We start from the raw sequence: 23,003 nt of genomic DNA, 5'->3' as shown, positions 1-23,003 counted from the left end.
CAGTTTGGGGGCCAAACTTCAGACCAATCCAATGAGTACTAGTGGTACTCAGTGTAAGAGTGGAACTCAAGAGTGGGCTCCGTACAGTAGCATATGTAGGGAAAAAATGCTACTGAGTCTTGTAAATGTTGTCAGAGTCTGAATTTACAGGGATGCAAGTAGGACTTGCTTTGGTGTGCCATTGCATGAAGGTCTCTGAGGAATAAATGGTGGTTGAGACTTCTGTTTCAGGCTGAATGAGGGGAAGAAAGTTGGTTGTTGGGCCTATCCTTTGTGGACACTTCTGTCCTCCTGCCAATCTTTTGTAGTTCAGTTGGAGGTCACTTCTATTAGCTTGATAGATTTTTCTTGAATAAAAAGATTATTTAGAATCACTGTTATTCCTTAAGTAATGAATTATCCCTTTTGTGTCCTCCTTATTGGTCCATGCAGTTAATGTCAGAGTATTCCAGCTAAAATAGCTAGAAGCAAAAGGTAGACTTAATACTGCATCTGAAACTCTTATAAATAAGCATATTGATTTAATAAACTGCAGGAGGTTTATGCTCTCCAACACCATTGATGCAGGTTGTGTTCACAGATGACACTGGATTCAGGTATTGGGCCTGTATTCATAAATGTTTGCTATTTTGAGCGAGTAGTTCTGGTATGAACATGTGGTTTTTGCAACAATTTTGAAGTTGGATCAAGTTATGATACGAAATGTAGATCTCTGGCTTTGTTAGCATACACTGCAGGTTCCACAGGGATTACATGTTCTTCTCAAGTGCGTGTAAGCAACATTTACAGCTTAACTGCTTTTATATTTCTTTATCACAGGGTAAACTGAGACCTTCCAAATCAAAATCTGTGGAATTGAGCTACCTCAATGAATATAGGTAGTTCTAGATAGACTGAAATCTAGTAGATGAAGTTTTCAGGATTTTGTAATTTCTTTATGACCATAGATTTAATTCCCATGAGCAGTATTTGAAATCTCAGTGGAGGAGCCCTTCAATATTTTACTTAATGTTATCATATGTATTATTCTGTAAAGATTTTAATTTTTTTCCATGGATGTAGTTTACCTAATCATACCCATAGCTAGAGTTGTATTCAATAGTATTTATATTTAGAATTTGCTATATAGAAAGTGATACTCTTAAGAAAAGGACATCTTTCACAAAGACAGTAACTCCACATTTTGAGGCCATGCCATTTCATGAGGGCAGGGGCTGATGAGTATTTAAGATACAGCTGGAGTAGTTGATTTATTATATCATATTAGGTCAGTTTCATGAATGTAATTTTTTTCATGAAGCTGAGGTGTTTGACCCACCAGTGTTTTGGTAGCCTGTAAAACTTGTGTCTGAGAACAATAGCTGAATCTCTCTTGCTGACTGACATAGAGGCAGTGTGTTATAGTTCAGTGTATTTAGCTTCTCTGATGGCTACAGTGATAGAAACTAGATCTGTACTTTTAATGTTTCACTGACTGTTACTGGACTAAGGTCTGATTGAGCCTTGGGTTTGGAAAATAAGTATGGACCTTTGCTGCTTCCAGTGGCATGTTTTTGTTTCTCTCTCCTTCATTGCTCTGTGAGTGTTAAACAGCTTTTCCACACTAAGTATTTTTCACATTATAAGCAATATGGATTGAAACAATTTTAAAAAATCATAGTTTATGAGCTATTACTTTAACACGTGGAACTATTCTGTGTGATTCTCCTGGAGTCATGCAAGAACCAAATTATTCATAGCTGTATTTTAGCATGCAAATTTCTGATATTAGCAGATTGAGTATTCAGATCATGGTCTCCTAAATCTTGCAGTGGAAGTTTGTTTGCAGTGATACTAGTACCAAACTACCCCAATTAAATACAATATATATTGCTTTTTAAAACAATTTTAAGGCTACTCTGAAGAGTGCTGCTGATAGTCTTTGTTTTTGCAAAGGCTTTTCTCATTTGATGTTTTGGAATTCTACTATTCTCTTCAGAAAACCTGCACACGGTGAGACAGAACTACTTTTTTGTAAGACGGGAAACAAAAAATCGTGTGAATGAAATGCTGAAGTTTTGGTGTAGTTTAACTTAAGGCAAGGAGTTAATATACAAGTGTCTGATGAGGAAATTGTGGCTGCACTAGTTAGGTCTGTAACAATCACAGCCTGCAAAATTCATCTTGGTGTGTTGTTTTGATTGTAAAGATCCCTCTTAATGTATCTTTGGCTGTTTGGGAGATTGTGAGTACGGAATCACTCCTTCATTGGCAGAGGCTGCATTTTCACTGTCAGTGTTTGCTGATACAGATGAACCCCTTCATATTTCTTGATCTTTCCAGTAATGCTTTCTGTATTTTTTTAATGAGTTTCCTTTCTTTCTTTCGTAATTGTGAAAAATGGCTGCCAGGTATTTCTAACATTGTTATTAGAAACTTTTTTGGTGTCTTGTTTCTTGATTTGTTTTTTCAGACATGTTGGTTTGGTGTGTTCCCCAGGTTGTCTTCGATGCTGCTAGATTTCTGAGAGGGAAGAATTCATTGGTTGATCCACTGCCCCCCAGCCCCTAGTATCTCTGCATCTCTCTACTGCCATACAAATGATTTTTCTTGGATTACATGTTGTGGTTCAGGCGCTTGCGCTGTTATTTTTGGTCACTGTAACAGTTTCACTTGTATAAACAGATTGTCAAATAAGTTAGCTATATTGATCTCTTGCAGAAATTCTGTATTCTGTTTTTGGACCAAATATTTTATTCTAATTGCTTAGGAGAAGTGAGCTTTATTTCTGTTAGTGAAGGGTTTTTTTAGGTGGCGAGTGTTCTTATTTATTTGTTGGGGATTGCTTTGTCTTTTTTTTTCCCCTTTTAATTTTCATAGTAACCTAGGACCCTCTTCAGTTCCACCATGAAAATACAGTTTTTAAACTGAAGCTTGTGGAAATTAGTTTTTGGAATGATTATAGGTAGGGAACAACCTGTAATCTCTTCTCACTGAGTCATTGCCATATGTTTAGTCCATATGCGATTATTTGATTTGTACAGGAAAAGTTTTTGGCAGTTTCAAGAAAAGTAATTTGAATTGTTTTTCTTTTAAAATAGTGTTAATTAATTTTTATGATTTCTGCATTTTGTTAGTAGATTTAATTGTGCTTAAATTCACATGCTGTGATTAGAGTTTGTTTTTCTTAGTTTCAAATTTTTCCAGGGTTGTTTTAGGGTATAGTTTTGTAGCACTTTTACTTACCAAAACGACTTGGAGAGCAGTTGGTTCTGGAGACAGAGAGAGTGTTTGTGTGTGTGTGTGTGTGTAGATAGGCATAATTTACATAAAAATAGAGATTTTCCTTGGGCTTGGCATAAATGAGAAAACAGTGCAGCCTGGCACTGATACTTATGTAACACTGTGGGAAAACTTTCCTTTATAGTTCAGTTGATTTTATGTTTTCCTGCTATTTTTTCTCCTCATGTAATTAAAGTGCAGATAAAGCTGCATACTTTTCCTGGTTTTGGTCCGTGAGCAGCTGTGTTACTCGTGATCCAAGTGCTCCACCTGCCTTTCAGTTTGTTTACCAGGAAATCAAGATGTGTAAACTGCAGGAAGCGCTGTTTGACCCTCTCCGACAGTATCTCATTACAATAATTGCTAATCTCTGAATAAGACAGCCATGTTTTGTGTGTAACACAGAGGGAGCTTGTGGTAGATTTTAGATGCTTCCTTAAATACAGCTTTGTCAATGCTTGCTTGGATTTCATTTTCAGGATAGCTTTTGACAATAGGCGTCTGGCGACCTTTGGGCTCAGCGAACTCGGACATGATAGCATGTGTGCTTTCTTCCTTCTTGACTGAAAAAGAAAGCAAACAACAAAAACCTCCAAGACCAAGCCCTCGGCTTGTTTTGGAGTGCTGTCACTGCTCTGTAGCGACAGGATAATGGCTACTTCCTGATTAAACCCCTCTCCACAGTAAGCTGTTTGTGTTCTTTATGTATTCTCCTGTAATGCCAAGTGTTCAGTGCTTTTCTTCTGTGCTTCCTTCCCCTCCTTCCCCCCCCCCCCCCCGCCCCTCCTGGCCTTCCCTGGGTTAATCGTTTGAAATGTTTATAGATTGAAGAATGCAAAAAGAATATATAGAATAGCAAATTTTTTGTTTTAAAATTCTGAGACAACTGATGCTTCTTGTAATGCTTATCTGGCAGTAGTGATGAGGAAAAACCTGATTTTCATGAGCTTAAAAAACCCCAAACCATTGAAGTCTATTTAGGTTTCAGCAAACTAGTATTAACTTTATGAAAAATTCTGATGAATACTCACTGGACAAATGCAGTGACATAGAATGTGTGTTTCATGCAAATTCTAAAGTATTGGTGTTTTCATAATATTTTTATCACTTCCAGAACTGTTTTCCTGTCTAACAAACTTAGTCTTCAAATAAAGCAAAACAGCCATTTTTTCAGCCTTGTATGATCATGTGAGTACTGTTTCTATCTTTATTAGAGTTGATGTGTTATTTTCACTTTAAGTAATTTCTTGGCCCTTGCTGCTGAGGACCAGGTGAGTGTGAGCTATCACTCAGTACCCAGGTGTGGTCTTATTTTTCTCAAGACTATCAGTCTAACAGATTTCTTGTTGTCAAACAATGGTTACAGAGTGTTTGTGGTCTTACCTGACTTGCTACATGGGTCTACAATTTTTTTATTCTTCTTAAGGTTGGTCTTGTGTTGTGCTAGTATAAATGGCATAGCATTTGCAGTAGTGCTGTATGTACCATGATGAATGTTACTGGCGTTCTATAGCATATAATACCAGTTTGTGTTCTTGGTCATTTTGTGGAAGTTTAGAAAAGCGCTAAATTAAATTTTGCAGTTCTAATTTAAATTAATAGTAAAATAATATTGTGTTCTTGGTACCAACGACTTTTTTTCTCCTTTTATAAACTAGATCATGAAAAACCTTGTAATGAATTCCTAACCAAAATAGTTGTTGCTCTTCAAAAGTCCACTTTTTCTATTATCGTATATTACATGCAAATAAAAGGATGTACAATTTCATTTAGTAACACAGTATATCCACTATATTAACAGAAACTGGAACCAAAAATGAAACATGGAGAAAAACTATAATTCTGTTAAAAGAAAGAGATGTTTTTTATAATAGATGGGTAAATAAGACATTGAATTAAACAGCTGTTATTAAAAAACTTGTAAAGTACACAGCGTATATGAGAAATCTGTTTTGTTCACTCTGTGAGAAAAATAAGTAGGTGAGGAACAGTGTTCCTTCAGCTTGAGGTAGAAAGAGGTTTTTGGACATACTTGACCTATTAGTTCACATGAGTTGTTAGCTATAGAGAAAAGGGTGTGGACAACGGAGTGGATAGAGCATGTAGATACAGGTCTGTTTTAAGGAGAACAAGGCAGTAAAAATGCCATGGGGAAGAAAGGAAGAGGGATTCAACATATATTACTTTTTAAAAGGGTTCTCTTCTTGCGGGGTGGTGAAGACCTGGTATTTGGAAGCCATTGATTTGAACTGTTTTCCCCTCCAAATACTTGTGCTATATTCTGAGGATTGCTGAGGAATGAGTGCCATTCTCTCTGAAACTATGACCTTTTCGTCTTGAGAACACTGACTGAAAGATAAAGGATTTACAGGATAGCCATAGGTTTTGTACAAATGCTGCCTCCCTTACAAGCCCTTTAATACTGGTATTTAATTTGGAAGCCAAATAAACTGGAGTACTGTCCTATCCTAATGTCTCTTGCAGAACAAGATTCTATTGATTTTTTTAACAAAATACTGAATTGCTGCTGTTAATAGTTAAAATTTATATAATATGATATTCCAGATAATTTAAGTAGTGTTTAATATTGACTATGTCTATGAAATGTCCTAGTCTGAGGACCAGCAAAACATAAATATATTGTCTTCCAGCAGGCTTCCTTGCTGTCCAGCCTTCTTCTTGTGCCCCTGCTCTGGGTGTTTTGAAAAGGTTTCCCTTGCTACTTGTAATCCTTTTGCATATTCTGCCTCTGAAGACACTCTTAAAGCTTGGTGCCTCACAGCTGACCTTGTTGGCTCAAGCTTCAGCTTAATTTACAGCACTTATTCCTGCAGAGCAGGTAGAGCAGCCCTGATGGGAGCTGGAGGAGCTGCGGTGCCTGGGCTGCCTGGGGGAAGGGAAGTGTGGGAGGCAGCAGTGGCCAAAGGATGCGGCTGTTTGTGCTGTGCAGGGAAGGGCAGGTGCTGACCCTGGCTCCAGCCCCAGGTCCCCACGGAGAGCTTCAATTGAGAGCTGGCTGGCGGGAGTTGGGACTGCTTCGGCTTCTTGCTCCCACACTCCGTGAGACAGCCCCAGCTTTATCTGTCAGATATGACCATCATTGAATGCTTGCCTTTGCAGAGTGCCCTCAAATTTTTAAAGAATGGCTTATTTACAGTGTGTATCACTGTTAATCTTTAAAGGGTTTTCGAGCTTTGCAAGAAAACAACACATGGTGCACAGCAAGAGTGGACTCGTGCTTTAACCAGTGTTCTTTAATCATGTACGAAAATGTAATGTTTAGCATGTGGCTTTGTTAGAGCTTAATATCTAGATACAAGACTTTTGTTTCGAAGATGGAAGTATGGATGGCTTATTATCTTCTTTCTTTCCAGTTTATGGAAATAGAATTGCGATCTGTTTGGGTTTTTTGTGTCTAGGCACATATTTTAGGTTTGTAAATAATAGCAAGATGTCAGATTTGCATCTGCTTGGTTTGTAAAAATAATGTTGTGAATGGACTCAGCCAGAATAGTCTTCTGACACAGTCATACCTGCTGTGGGTTCTGTTAAGGCTTAATTTTATTTCCTTGTGTCTTCAGACCCCATTATTTTTCTTTCTAGTTATTCTATTTACCTAAACTTTAGTGGACTCTGTTGTTGTTTTCTGGGGGTTTTGTTTTGCTCAAATGTCTCAGGTTTTAAAAAAATCATCATATCTTTCCAACTGGAAGAAACAATGAACAAATAACCTAAGAAGGATATTTTGGAAAAGGGAATGGATGCCAGTGATGAAGCTGACTCAAAACAGTGGCTGTTATGGCACGTAACGCTTCCTTCAAGAGCTGGTTCTGGGATTCCAAAGAACCATGAGAGTGTGACAGCATGAAAATGTGGAAACCATTTATCTGTGTCTCAGCCAATTAGTGGGAACTATTACATTCCTTCAAGATGACACCACAAGTTGCTTTTAGAAGTTCAAAACTGAGGAATTAGCATTCCTCAGCGATAAGTTTTTTAATCAAGGTGCCCGAACTCAGTCATTGATGTGAGAGGCTGGTAGACTTCTTCGTTCTTCCATGGGCTAAAACTAGTTTTCGCTGGCATTAGAGAACCTAATGTACAATTTAGATGTTTGGGTTTTTGTGTTTTTGCTTAAACATAAAATGATATTAGTGTTAGAATAATCAGACTGAAGTTTGATGCTATTCTAAAACAAAATTAGGACCCATTGCAAAGCCTAAGGCTGGTACTGGAACACATCGAAAAGATTTGTTTCTCCTGGATGCTTTTCTGAAACTCTGACTTGGTACCCATAATTCATTTCTCATCAGAGTTTGCTGGTGGTCATAGTTTTTAGCAGTATTTGAAGGACTAGAATAATAACTTAAATTGTTAGGATTAAAAACTCCCAACAAACAAAAAAACCCCAAAAATCTCTAGACCATTTGTTAGGAATGGTCCATTTGCCTACCATCCTTGCCCCTGTGTACTTGTTAGAGTGTATGTGGTCTGTAAGTTTAGGACTTCAGGGTAAAGGAACCCTTTTTTCAGCATCTCGTTTTTTACTGGGCAGTGCCCATGGACTTGTTCTGAACTCGTTATTCTGACACACATGGCTTTCATGCACCCAAATAGATATTAGATTTGTAGTTATTCTTTCCCTAGATTAATTTTCCTTTAGATCATGTTTTAAAGATGAACCAAAGTTTTCTTGATGCAGTAATTTCTTTATGTTTTTTTTCCTTGCATAAAGCAAAATAATACCAAGTAGGAAAACCACATTGTTTGTTGTGACTCCTTTTGAAAGTTCTTATACATATATATATATATATTAGAGACAATACTTTAGGCTTCACAAAGTTACGTGCTGGTTTAATGCCTTCTGTTATTATTTGGCAAAGTTAGGCAAGATTCAAATATAGAAGTACTATATAAAGCATGTTTGGCACAAGCACTGTTGAATGTTAATGATGCCTAGACAAGCCTGTGGCAGCTTTTGCTGTCAGGGGTTCAGCAGGGCACTCCCCCTCGGTAGGTGTTTTCTCCAGCTCTGATCGTGCCTGTAATTGGAGCTAAGCCTCAGTCCTGAGCTTGAGATCAAGTCTGGCTTTTGAACTATGGGAAGAGGTGTACTATACAATGGCTAAACAGGAGTTTCTGAGTGGCAGAATACCACCTGAAAAGTAGAAAATTTGCCTTGGACAGGTTAAAATTCAGATTTTGAAAAAGCACAGAAAAAAAAAAGGCATTGACATCAGCTGTCCCAGTTGTTTTACTGATTTTTGAACTACTGTTGCATAGGATTTATATTCTTGGGGTTTCTGTTCTTAGGGTGGGTCAGAACCACCCTAAGCAAGAATTTTTGCTATGTATTTAAAAAATGTTGTATTGATTATCAGTATGCAAAGATTAAATAGCACTTCATAACTTTAAATTTATAGAAGTAGTTGTAGATAGTTTGTTCAGTGCCCTCACAAACTGAAGTAATAGTATAAAATGCTAAGTCTTGCTTCTTTAGAAGATGCAGTAGAACTAGAATCTGGTGCAAATGAACCCCAAGTTATTGAAGTCTCATAACTAGAATATTAAAAAGAAGATATGTGGGGAATGGAAGAGTGGGCTTTTACATTGAAACCGGAACTATGTATTTAAGGTGAATGGTTAGGCATGAAAATAAAAACTGATATTCATCCCAAGACAGTATAAAATATTGCAGTGATCTGTTTGTTTTTTAGGAACAGAAGGATTTGTAAAAACTCATTTCTGAAATGCTAAATCCTTTGTTTTGGTTTAATGACAAAATCTGGTGAATTTCCCTCTTTGGGGCATTTACCAAACTGATGCCAGAGAATCTTTGCCTTTGAATGTTCTTCAGATGCTATTATTTTAGCCTCTGCAGTTAAGACAAGAGTCTAGACTTTGCATCAGTTTTATGTGGCAGCACTCTTTATTTGCTGTTTGGAATCTGCTTAGAAGTGTTGGAATACAGATGTGTAGTGCTGTCATCTCCACTTCAGGAGCGGAATGTCCGTAAGCCTTAATGTCTGAACAGAGTTGCGCTGTACAATTGCCACCCTGATATTTGCATCCTGACTGCTCCTCTTTTGGTAAAAGGAACTTACAGGATGGTTCCGTTCTTGTCATCTGAAATTTGCTGTACTGTAAGTGGCTTGGGCAGCTGCTTTTGTAGGGTGAGCATTCCTGACTGAAAGTGTGTTCATCTGTGTAAGAAGCTAATCCCACCCATCTGCTTCTGTGTTTTGAGGGTGATGGTGTCAGCTTCTCCTTTCCAAACCCAGCATAGAAGTGAAAATAAGTGAAGGGATGTGTGTTCTTAATAAAAGTGGTATCTGCTAAACATGGAAGTATAAAGTTGATAACCTCATACAGAGGTAATATGATAGTGCAGATAGATTTTATTTTAGGAGGGTAGGCTTTGATTAGATGTTAGGAAGAAATTGAAGGTGCTAAGGCACTGGCACAGATTGGGCAGAGCGATTGTGATCTCCCCATCCCTGGCACTGTTAAAAGCCAGGTTGGATGGATCTGTGGGCAGCCTCATCCAGCGGAAGGTGTCCCTGCCTGTGGTAGTGTGTGTATGTGTAATGAAATGAGCTTTTAAAGGCCCTTCCAACCCAAACCATTCTGTTTATATATTTGTTTAAACCAGACTCTTAGTTTGTTACTCTGGGTTTGAAACATTTAAGAAGGCTTGGGTCGCTTCAACATTAAGTACCTGTCTGTGGTGCTGTGTTGCCCCATGGATACTTAGTATGGCCGTATACTTTTTGTGGTACAGATTGGATAGGTTACATTTTTTGCCCAGCATTATGCAGCTTTCAGAAATAAATTCTGAGGTTTGTCCTGAAGTGAGGCTTATGAAGGATTGTAGTTTAACCTGACTTGTGTACCTCTCCTCCTTCCATGGAATGTAAAGGAAGTGACTTATAATTCTCTCTGTCATTTGTGACTATTCTTTCTTTACCATGATCATGAAAATTACAAAATGTGCAAGTGCAGAAATACTCAAAGTTACGTTTATTTCTAATGGAAAGCAACATGGTTACTTGTTTATTGATCTTAAGAGTTGGGTCTGCTTTGAAGTGGCTTTTAGTAAGTCACCTGATCTGGGTAAAGTTAAAACAAACACATATGGAATTGTAATCTCTATGGGATTTTAGGAATGTTTTGACTGTTGTGGATTCTAATGTGATAAACAATGAGTTGTCATATCACCATTTGAATATGGGTGATGTGAGTCAGGGGAAGGCTATAAAGCCCATTTGGAACATAACACAGGAACGTGCAGTCTGCCTCACACAGTATAACTGGCAGTAAAGTATTAAGTGTATTGGTGCATAAAAGTGTCTTTGTATGATATCTTTGAAACACAAGCCAATCATGCTTTTGATTGACAAAAAAAGGTTTTATTGTGGTTGTTGATTGAATAAAAGAAGTTTTGTTATGGTGGCTTTTTTCCCCAGAGAATTTTACATAAAGTACTTAGTGCAAATTATTCAAAGTGATATAATTGCAGTGACATTCTGCAAAATTTGCAATATGTATCAGTTAACTTGGATTTTCTGGTTTGTACAATATTTGAGACAGTGGATCTGACTAAGTGTATAGGCACTTTTATTTGAGTTTAAAAATCTCAATGTGTAGAACACCATAGCAGCAGTAGACTGTGTGTTGGAAGGTTTGTGACGAGGCCTTGTCGGCAGAGCACGGAGCATCAGCAGGAGCCTCTGGTGGCCATTGTGTAAGGAGCTGCACCCATTCCTGTGGGTACCTCACTTCCTTCTCACCTGAGGTTTGGTCAGCGTGCTTGCTTGTTCTGTGGGTATTTTTTGTCACACCGCTTGTTTTGAACCCACTCCTCCTTGGTTCTGTGGCCCTTGTGGAAGGTGTGGAATGCACAGGTACTGCATGGCCTGCTGAGTCACCTCTGAGCTAGCACCCATGCTCTGCGTTCACCTTCTGAGCATGACCTTTTTGGACACTGCATTTTGCATTTGTGATGTGCTGCACTGTGTGTTCTGGGACTCTGATGTGCTTCCCTTCATCCCCTGCAGTATTTCTGGCAGGGGAGCACTCATTGACACAAGAACTAGTGGCAGACTGACAGTGTTATTATGATGCAATGAAATACCTTGCTGTAAGGCAAGAGCATTGTGGGACTCTTCTATAGTTTGGGGTCAAAATTTTACAAATTTCACTTGTCATTGAGAAAAACTGAAGTGTATTTTTACTCAACTTCTTTTTTCACTGTGTTAGAGGTAATAATTGAAAAAAGGAAGCAGTACATGGGAATGTAGTAGTTAAACTGGAATTTGGAGATGAGTTTAGTGTTTAGATGTCTTCAAAGCGTACTTCATAGTATTCACACATCCCTGCTAACATTGATAGGATAAGAGTAGGAAAAGAGTTTCTCTTCTGCATTAGGGTACATTTCCATGAAGGTTTTGAGCATAGAATAGATAGGTGATTGACTGTAAAGAAATTTCAACCTGATATATTTGAAAATCATTTGACTGTTGTTTCCTTCAGTAAATATTTTTTTTAGTGTTTCTATTTTTACTAAACAATAGTAATTTTTCCCCCCCAAAATACAACATTTTTCCTGCGTAAAGCTTCACATACTTCCCCTCTTTGTTCCTTTTTACTAAGAGATTACTTTCTGTTTTCATTCATAAGTTGCATTAATGATGGTTCCCATAGGAAATTCTGGGAAAATAGCTGGAGTTTCAGGCAAAGCGTTGGGAGGAACTGACATAAATCACTACACCAGGAAAATTTTAAAAAGTAATTTTCTTCTTAGTTTTACTTGATGATTTTTGTCTTTGACAAATATGAGAGATTAATAAATGGCAGTTCATAACTATTGACTGACAAAATAACTCCAATGAAACAAATGTCTCACTTGAGGTTAAAAAGGATATGGATCTGTTGTAACTGGTATGGACTTTTTAGTCACAGAATGCATTAGGTCTATAGTGTAATTATTGCTGATCCTGTCTAATGACTGTTTTGGGGATTATCTCTTTTGGAGTTAGCCATCTGCTGTGGTTAGAGTAATTAAACATAATTAAGGGTTAACTTAGTTTGAAATCAAAACTATGTATGTCTCTAGGAGAAGAATGTAAATTTCTTCCATTCAAAATAATTCTGAAATACCAATATTCCAGTTCTCTATTAGAGACATTAAACAAGCAGCTAAAACAAAGTTTGAAAAAGCACCCTCTCAAAAAGACCTCTCGGACCCCTACAAGCTGAAATAAAAGGAGCAGGGTGGGGGTGAGAGAGAGAGGAGAGCCTTAAAAGGGCAGCTTATTACTGTTCTCCCAGTCCTTATTTGATCAGACAGATGGCCTATGTTAGTTAAAAGCTTGCAAGTATAGCTATATTTACTTTTCTGTATTTAAAAAGTATTGATTTGCCAAGGATGTCTTATTTATGACTCAAGTATAGAGTGCTTGTAGGTGGTTCCTAACTATGCTTATTTATAAAATACTTCAGATGTTCACATCTGAGAAACTCCAGGCCTGTCAGCCTGACCTCAGTGCCCAGGAAGGTTATGGAGCAGATCATCTTGGGTGCGGTCACAGGCGGCACATGCAGGAAGCCAGGGGAGCAGGCCCGGGCAGCAGTGCTTTGGGAAAGACAGGTTCTGTCACACCAACCTGATCTCCTTCATAGCCAGGTGACCTGACTAGAGAATTAGGGGAAGGCTGTGCATGTGCCTGCCTGGACTTCAGCAAAGCCTTTGGTACTGTCTCCCACAGGATTCTCCTGGAGAAACAGGCAGCCCTTGGCTCGGACGGGTGTACTCTTTGCTGGGTTAAGATCTGGCCTCCCCCCAGCTGGTTCGGGAAAGAATTTCCTCAGAGTCAAGTGGAAAAAACCTGTTGATTTAGCAGGCAAAGCACTCCCCCAGCACAAAAAATGAACAGTTCTGGATGACAAAACTCATTTGCTGCTTTGAAGAGACGACAAATTCAGAAAGTCTCTGGTGGGTGGGTGGGTGGTTGCTCTGTATCAGTCCCTCTGGCACTGGGAAAGGCTGCAGAGAAGGCCCCAGCAGGCTGCAGAGTGTGAGCTCTTGGTGTTTCCTTGGGTTCCAGTCTGGAGCAGGTCCGAATGGTTGCAAGAAAAGGGAAAGAAAAACAGTCCAGGGAAAGCTCCGACTGGCTTTTAGCTAGCTAAACTAACTAACTAACTAAAAAGCAAAAGGAGTGTGGTATCCATGCCCAGACATCTTCAGTGCTCCCGCAGACTGTGGAAGAGGAGTCCAGTCTCTGATAACAAAAATCTGCACTTCTCCCCGCCTTCGCTCTCAGCCAGTCTTCGGGACACAGAATATAATATCCAGCATAAACAGAACACAAACACAACGTCACCCTTGGACATTGATTCATGATAAATTGGACTGAAAAGAGTAAAAGCAGTGAAGTCTTTAGGCGCTGTTGAGAGTGGAGTGGCTGTTTGCAGTTGGTACCCCAACTACACCAGAGGGTAGGCAATTCTGTATGACAGACTGTACCTCCCATGTTAGCAGTATTCACTTTCCCAAAGTAGTATACTTTGTTCTGCTAGCCTGCAAAGCCTGGAGACTTTCCTCATGCATACCGATTGCAGTGTATAAAAACTATTAGTGACAAGGAATGAACAATTTAGTTGAAATGGGCGCAGTGTATCTTCACAGTATTTTGTGTTTCTCCATTGATTTTGCTTTTGTATTTGCTGTGGCTTTTTAAATTTAATTTTTACTGTCTGAGACAACCAAGGATCTACTTTCTGGAGAGGCAGGTAACAGGTTTTATGCTATCTTTCAAGTGTGCATTTGTGAAGTCACTGTTTAATACAGCTTTGGATCAGAAGTGCTGCTTAACATACCAGTTTTCTAAGTTGTTTAAAATAGAATTTAGAAGAGTGGGTCTTTCTTGTGTATTTGGCATTCTGCTTTACAAAATTTCATTTTCACTGGGAATGAGATTTTATTAGTTGTTTCATTTAGGTTCAGTTCTTACCCCTCAGGTTTCAGGTGTAAATCTGAGAAAGGGTGTTGCCTGTGTCCACGAGGGAGGGGAGACTCCATGACAGGAACAGGTTTCTTGGAAGTTTCCCAGTTAGGAGTTCAATGTGCTTAGTCTCATGGCATTTTTAATAGGACAGGGACTTTGGAATTTTTTCTCCACCTTATTTATACTTGATCTTGACTCACCATCATCTGCTGCTCTGGCAGATTGAGTCAGACAGTCTGTTGATGCTGCTACCACTGTGAAAAGACATCATTGGCATGGCTGCACTTCTTAAGTATTTGAGAAACCGCTTTACGGAATATGCTGAGTTGGAAGGGACCCACAAAGATCACTGAGTCTAACTCCTGGCCCTGCACAAGTCTGTCCCCAAGAGCCACACGATGTCCCTGAGAGTATTGTCCAAACACTTTTTCTAGTGTTTTTAATAATAATAATGTTACTGTCTGTTTCTCTTAAAATACACATGCTTGTTCCATGAGATAAGTCTGGTGGCTTTGGATTTAGACAATTCATGGCACAGATAAATGTCTTATTTTGTATGAAAAGCTCACCAGGAAACAACACCACCACCACCAGAAACTCCTAGCAAATTACAGGAGTTCTTGTTCTTATATTATCTCACCATAATTGCTGAGTCTTTTCTTAATTTAAGAGTCTAGATATGGGCATTTTGGCATGCAGTACCGGTTGTTTAAAGTTGTCTGTCAGAGGGCGGTGAAGAGCAGGGCTGTTCTGCAAGGAGGAGTAAGCTGGCAGTTGAGGATTACACAGGCAGGGCTTTTGCCTACTCCAGCACAATGCTGCTCACGCGGTTAGACAGAATAGTGGAATCTGTCATGCCCAGCATCTGTCTGGTTGCCTGATGAGAAGTAACAGAAAATGGGAGCTGATGCCATCCTAGAGGGCAGCTATAACATGTGATGTAGCCAAGACATAGGGGCACAGGCAGGCTGCAAGAGTGACGGGCTGGCTCTGTCCAGCCTGAGCTGAATTGGAGCTCCTGAGCACAGAGTGTGGTAGAGGCATTCAGGGTAAAATGTGATGTAACTCTGAACAGCAGTACCAAATTCCCACAGTTCTGCAGCTCTGCTGAGTTCCCTGACAGATGGGTGCTGTTAGTGGGATGTACCTGTCATGGAAACCTCTTGAGAATTTAGTGCAGATCCTGAGACACAGTCAGCACAGACTGTCCCTTGTGGTTTCCCGTGCTGCCATAGAAGACAGATATTTATCTTCTCTCTTCCAGATATGGAGTCTGGAGAGCGGTTAACGTCCTCATCAGTCTCCTCTACTACAGCTGCTTCCACTCCAGCATCTTCTACACCGTCGGTCACTTCAGAAGTATCGAAAGGTGGCCTTTCCTCTGGAGCCGCGACACTGAGCTCCACAATCAACACGTGTGGTAAAAATGACTCAAGTCTATATTGCAATGTCATTGTAGTGTTTGTCAGCACTTGTAATCATTATTACAAGTAAAACGTAATAAGGTTGCACAGATGCATCCAAGAAAAATGTCTGAGGTTTTTTGTTTTGCCAAGTGGCGTTCATTTGCTGTGAATACATTTTACATAGGTATTTACTTATTGAAGGAATGAAATTAATTAAAAATTACTATTTAATATGTGGAAAAAAATTCCGTTTGCAAGGCTGCCTTGAAAGTGAGGATCAAATAAAGGGTTCGTCTAGCAAACTCTGTGCCATTTTCAGATTAAGTTGTAATAATCAGCTTCTTGAACGTACATCTTGTTCTCATCTTTTAAGTCCAGCCCATACTGTAGTTTTACATTTGGACGAGTAGTTTCTTCTAATGGAGCTTGAAATGGAAAAGATAAATGTCACAGTCTTGGGTAATCTTGACTAGAGTGAAATATCTTACCTTGAATCAGAAATATGTATGGAAGATTTCTCCATGCAAGAATCTAATTTTTGTGATTGAAACTCCCATTTCAGCTGAACGATGCAAACGTCATCCACAGAACAAGAAATGGTAAACTCTTCCCTGCTGTTTCTCACTTAACTGTTCATAAACAGATCTTTTTTTGGAGAACATTGTTTCTGTTAGGCTGATTCTTGAATGATATATGGTAAATAGGAAGTTTTTTCAGCTCAAATTAATGGTATTCTCCTGTTTTCAGAAAAAACTCTGTTCTCGCAGCAAAATGAGCAAAAGTATATTCTCCAAACTGATACAACTTGATAATAAGTAATGGTAGATTCCAAGTCCCCAATTTCTCCTGCATTTGTTTGTTTGTAGCTGCCCCAAGAAACTGAAACCGGAATGTCTCCAGACCTAGAGTTATGTCTCAACTATTTATTTTAATTTCTCTAAAATCAGCCAGAAAATTCTTAACTAAAACTCTTCTGGAATAAATAATGAAGTGTTTCATTTTCCAGTACCCCACTAAAGATTCATCTCCAAAAGAATTTTTGGTCTATACTCATTAGCCCATGCCACTTAAAATGGGTTTCTTTGGTGGTTCCTAGAATGTAGCAGGAGTAAATTTCCATATGGCTGTGAATGTATAGTCCTAACCTGAGGATTTCTGTGACTCATTTACCTCTCCTTGCTGCTTTTGCTGTATGCATATTAGGTTCTGTGCATTTATAGGGATATGTACTTGGTCTGCCAAAATACAGTAAGACTGAAGCAGATGAATAATGTAATAAAGGTACTAAACTGGCAGTTTTGTTCTTCATTATGAAACACAGCTGGTTCTTTAGTAAAGGCCTTTTAAAAATTCTATTCTCATCTTTTATTTTTAAAAAAGTGTAATTTCTGTCTGGTAGCTAATAGTTAAAAAGACTGATAGTAATTACCAGCATTCTTTTTTTTTTTTTTTTTGATGGTCAGATTGTTTGCCTGGCTGCATCTGATGTTTAAGAGCATACATAATTTTTCAAGGGCACTTTGTCTTCCTAAAACCAAGCTGGAATGTAGTTTACTATCAATACCATCAGTTTTATTTATGAGTACGTCTGTTTCGCTGCTGACACAGTGCACTGTGGTTTACTGTTGTATCCACTGTGAAAAGGTTCCACCAAGTGTTTATGCTGCCAGCCAGCTGCGTGTCTTGAATTTACAAGATACTCTGTAGCCAAGATAGACTGTATACTAGCCAGTTCTAAACTGCAGTGTTCTTCACTCCTGTAATATTTAAAAAAACCCAAAAATGTCTGCCAAACAGATAATTGAATTATCCTCAAATTTAAAAATGCATTTTTCTAGTATCTAATAAAATAATTTCTTAAGAATGAGCAATTATTCTTACTAAGAGAAGGTAATGCATGTTAATGCATGAGATTAGAGAGGTTCTTTTTAGCCCAAAAAGATCTCTTTATTTTCTTTGGAGCAATCAGTAGTCTATTAAGTAGTCTCTGCAATAAACTTGATTGCATACCGTGTCAGGTGCCCATGATACATGATGAGTTAGAACTGGAAGTCTTTATGTTTTGCCAGGGAGATTAAAATACACGTAAATTATTTTGGCGTATTCCCAGGTTAGAAAGACAGAGCACCTCTGTGAAACCATTGTGGAATATATCACATACTGTTAGTTTAATTGATTAATTTGCACTAGTTCCTGAATAATTAAAGCATTCTAGTCTAGTGAACAGAGATTTTATTTGATTTCTTCATATCCACCCATTGCTGAAAATGAGGTGCATTGGAAAAGTAAATTGCCTCTGGAAAGAGGTTTACATTCACCCTCATGAGAATGTTATCAACTTTGGAGGAACATAAATCAATAGCTTTTTCTGTAAATAAAACCATAATTCAGTGTTTTGTCTTTATGAAAAGCAATAATACTAGTGTGAAACCATTCTAAGCTGAACATTTAAGCTGTATTGTTTTGATGTTATCAGAGCTGGAAAGTCTTTAATTTTTATTTTTCAAAAAAGGGAAGTTCATTAACTTTTTATTAAATACCAAAACTTTGTTTTTTCTTGGACCAGAAGCTGTTTTTGTTAGAGCAAAATTGTTCAGTCTTATTTGGAGTTCCCTATTTCTCCTTAATGAGATCCATAACAATTTTAAAATTGTGTACATAAATGCACAAAATCATTCTTTGTTAGTAAGAGACCAGGATTGTTGAAATGTATTTTGCCCTTTGGAATAATGCTTTCAATCATTTATCTGTGCAGTGGTTAGTAGAATTTAAAAAACTGTGCTCAAAAATATTTAACCTATTTAAAAGTAAGACACGAATGTTAAGGACTGAGATTTAATATGAAATTTACCTATGCAGAGCATGTTTAAGTTTGTAGCTTCAAGAGTGAACATTAAAATAGGAAAATTAAGGAAATACTATAATTATTTGGTAAGCAGACTGTTAGTATTTTCATGAGATAAGAAAGAGGGGAAACGTCATTACAGTTCAGTGTAGTGTTACAAGACTTCTACCATTTTTTGTCGGTGTTTTATTACTTCCACATGTTTAAATGTGTATTTTAAAATGGATGACTTCTCTTTCCTAGATACATTAGGTAATGGTTTAGATAGCACATTTAGTATGTCTTCTCTCAAGGCCGTTACAGTGTGTAGTATAGTGTACAGAAAGCTGCACTTTCTCTGTGATTGATGAACAATCTCAAAGATTCTTTTGACTCTGAAAGTCTTCAGAGTATTATGAAACTTTGCAATGCAGTGTTGCTCATCAGCATGATTGGGAATCACCACTATGGTCTGTGAGAGAGAAGCATTGCGGAAGAAGATACATAACTGAGGTTTGGGTTGGTTATGGTTGGTTTTTGGGTCTTTTTTGTGATAATTTACAAAGTGATGTTAAAGCCATTTGAACTAAATTCAGCAAGTGTAGACCTGAAACATGATGCTTTTAAACTCATGTTAGGAGCTTAGACAAATACTCTACACATCACCTGCAATAGTTAGCATCAATGAAGTGAAAATCCCTTCTTGTCTTGGAGGAAGGAAAAAATGGCACCTGAACCAGAAATGTGAAATCAGTAAGAGGAATTTCCCTGCACTATGTAGTATTCCCATTATGTTGCCTTGTAGTTGCTACCTTGTAGTTGCTAATAAATGAAAAATCCTAGTGAATGCCCTTGTGTTCCTAACACCTAATAGGATGAGTTACTACAGTCAGGAACTCATTGCAGAATTATTCCTTATATACACAAACACAGTAATAATGTTTAAAACATGTAGAGGGAGAAGTAGGATTAGTAAGTTAATGGTTTGTGTGTAGAACTCCACCAGAAGCATGGTCAGTGTGTAGGGGCCTTTGTTGCTAACGGGAGTCTTCTGGAAAACAGGGAATGCTGGTCTTTCTTATGCTGTCCTTTTTGATGTGAATGCTCTTTCTATTAAAGGATGGCATGCATGAATTTAATGTTCTGTGATGTCAGTCTTTTCCTGCTTTTTATCTCCATTAGGGACTACATTGTTCTTCTGGTTATGTATGCTTTTACAGTCTGAGAATTCCATTATTTGTTTTCTGTACTTGTGTTCAGGCTATCTCTAAAGCTGTAGTTCTGGAACTCCTATGAGATTTCCTCTACCAGGATTACAGAATTTCTAGGCCTTTGATTTTTGTTTGTCATCTTAGCTATTGTATATTCTTACTTTGTCCTACCCTGTGAATATATGCTGACTTGCCTGCTCTCTTCTGTGCTGCCCTTCCCCAACCTTCCAGTGTGTAGCAGCTCAAATAACTTCTCTATTTACTCTTTTCTGGTCACTTCCTCTGTTCATTTTCCTTTTCACGTATTTTCCTTTCTGTATTGACTTCAATATCCTTACTGTTTAAGGTAAGCATAGGTCTAAGTATGCTTACATTTTGCATGTAATTTTTAGTCTGGTTCATCTAGCTTTAGTGCTCCCACTAAGACCACATTGCCGCTCTCTTCTCCCCTGCCTCTCACCACCACCCTTGCCCTTGAAGAGGGCTGGAGGCACAAAAAGCCAAGGTCACAGGTCGAGATAAGTACAATTTATGGAAACAGAGATGAGATAAGAAAACAAATATTAACATCAGCTGTACTGACAGAGGATATAAGAAACAAACTGTTCAAATGGAACCCTGCCCATCCCAACAATAGACAATTACTAACTTCTGCCACTGGTGCGCCAGCTGGGAAGAGAGCCCTTCTCCCTGGAAGAGTCCCTTTCACCTGCCAGTGATGTGAGACTTATTCAAATAACCTTTGGGTCCTGGCCATGCCCCGTCCCAACGACTGCAAAAACTAACCCTGTCCTGGCTGGAACCAGGACAGCTCTTCATCACATCTGATCTTCATCTTGTCTTTCAGCCTCCCAGTCTGAGAGATGGCATAATGCATAGTGAAGTTAGAAGCAGATCACCAGTTAATACTAGGGTATTTGAATAGGGCTGTTACAGGAAAAAAAATAGAGGCAGTTTTTTTTGCAATGCAGTGTCAAACTCAAGCATAGAAACCTCTTGCAGTGGCTGTAGAGTTACCATTGGGTAGCTAGCAGTTCCTCTGTTTAATAGATGTTCTCATGGGGAACAGCTTCAGATGTGGTTTTGTGGTGGAGGCCTCGGAGTATTGCAAGACTCAGATTGCAGAGGTGACTGAAAGCTGTTGTGTTACTTTGTAGTTCCAATGTAGGAAGAGTGCTGAGATAATAATAAATGTTGAAGGTGAATACTGATACAGTTCATAAGACTAGGAGTTTCACTTTGGGGTGATCAGTGTCATATAGCTTTCTATTAAGTATTAATTTTCAGAATGCATTTAAGTAAAACTGCATTGCAATCTTTATCAGCATGGCTTTAATGACTTAAGACCGGAGTTGCTTCAAGAAATGTATGTCATTGAGAAGTTCCTTAATGTTTTGTTTTTACTTCTAGATTGAGTAAATCTGCTCTGAATAAGGCACAGCAATATGGTTACTGAAATACTTAAATACAGCATTAGAACAACTGAAGTTTGTTTTTATTTCCTTTGTGGTTCAGAATGGTGGCGAATAGCAGACACACACTCTCGTCCTGGGGCAGCTTTTTTCCCACCGCTCTTGGGAATTCCCACATTGTTTGCTCCTCCTGCACAGAATCATGATTCTCCTTCATTCCACTCAAGAGCTACAGGAAAAAGTAGTCGGAGTAATACTGACAAAGGTAATGGCTGGAAGTAATCATATTGAACTTCTGCACATGCAGAAAAATGTGGAATTTGACCTTTACTTTCCTTATTCTTCCCATTCCTGAATAGTTCCATAAAAATTGGTTCTGTTAGGTAAGGATGATACATACCAAGTATGTGTTTGGCCTTTAAATCATGGATGCTCTGTATGATTAAACTAAAATAACTCCAAATCAGAGTGACACTTAGATGACAAATTTTAATATATATGGCAAGTAGCTTGTAAGTATCTAGGATCTTGTTAGATGTCTATGGAACGTTAGGTGACTGGAGCATTTCAAAGAAGTTATCTGTTACTACAGATTTATTTTAAATGTCACTTTGTAAATCTGTCATCTTTAGGTATGAATGGATCACTGAATGGCAACAGTACCAGTGCGGTCTCAGCTCTGAGCACATCCGTGCTCTCCACTAGCATTGCAACATCGGCAGGACCAGTGAAAAATGTGACCTCAGGAGCTGGGGGACGCAAATACAACCAGGAGCAAAGCAAAGTTCAGCTTTTGGACACCAGGGCTGACAAAATCAAAGACAAGGTAGATGCACTGAAAGAAACTGAAGAGTCAGACAAAAAAATTGATACGCTAAGTGTTCTGCACACAGGAGCATTTTTAAGCGTTCTTTCTGAGTACAGAATGTTTTGGGTTCTTCTGATCTATTAGAGCAAGATCTGTCTCCCTGTCTCTGTAGGGATGTTTTGCGTGTATTGGTGTTTGAAATTTTTAAAAATTGTTTGGGGTTTTTTTGACATACTTATGAACAAAAAGGTTACTATTAGTGCTAATTTCACAAGTTAATAAGTTAATAGCAGTGTCCAAAACCTTGTTTCATTTAATTTATCTAATTTTTTAAAAATTGTATTTTTAACACCAGTATTTGATATTATTTATTACAGTATATATACACATATTATTTATTACAGTATATATACACATATATATTGGTATTACAATTATAATATTATTGATTACTTCTATGGATTTAATTAGGTTTTCATATATCGTATAAAACCAGAAAATTTTTAGATGTTAAAAGTGCTTTTCTGTAAGCCATTTTCTATTTATCAGAAGAAAGAACTATTATTCACTGCTATGTTTCAGCAATAATCTTAGCCATGTAATATGAAAGACATGAGTAGTCTCAGTGAGTTAGTAAACCTTATATACTGACCTAAGCTCTCTAAGAACTTTGCTGCTCTTGGAATCAAAACTATTAAAGCAAAACACAGAAAATGGTGTACTGGGAAGGTGATTACTGTCAGAATAAAAGCTAAGGGAATAATTCTCTACCGATAGCCATCTAGGCCAAAATCTTTTTCTTTCTTTATATCTATTTATTTATTTTTGTTTTGTGAGTGAATTGGCTTTCTTGCTTTCTTTCTGTTACTGAACTACATTCAGTTACCAAGTCCAAATGTTTGAAGGTGAGAGGTTGGCATTTTCAAAGGACAGCTGGTGTTTGATATATCTTCGTAAAAATAGGGGTTAGCACTGAAATGGCTACTTATAATTGTGTAGTGATATACAATGTTTAGTATATGGATAATAGGAAAATTATTAAGAATATTTTCTCTCAAAACACTCTTCATGTTCA

The 23,003-nt window shown here is 38.0% G+C and overlaps 1 protein-coding gene across 1 annotated transcript in view; it reads left to right on the top strand.

Moving 5' to 3' along the window:
- The first annotated feature begins 3,765 nt into the window (after nt 1–3,765).
- The window catches only part of BAZ2B (bromodomain adjacent to zinc finger domain 2B), a 71,532-nt gene continuing 52,294 nt past the window's right edge, over nt 3,766–23,003 (top strand). The window contains exons 1-4 of the mRNA XM_058810029.1: nt 3,766–3,944; nt 15,532–15,687; nt 21,224–21,385; nt 21,753–21,946. Of these exons, the coding sequence (XP_058666012.1) occupies nt 15,534–15,687; nt 21,224–21,385; nt 21,753–21,946 (510 nt within the window). The 5' untranslated portion in view covers nt 3,766–3,944; nt 15,532–15,533. The remainder of the gene's footprint in view (nt 3,945–15,531; nt 15,688–21,223; nt 21,386–21,752; nt 21,947–23,003) is intronic.

This window comes from Ammospiza caudacuta, chromosome 8 (genome assembly GCF_027887145.1).
Source record: "Ammospiza caudacuta isolate bAmmCau1 chromosome 8, bAmmCau1.pri, whole genome shotgun sequence".
NCBI lineage: Eukaryota > Metazoa > Chordata > Aves > Passeriformes > Passerellidae > Ammospiza > Ammospiza caudacuta.
Note: the sequence above shows the minus strand (reverse complement) of the source record. Positions and strands in the feature narration are given on the sequence as shown.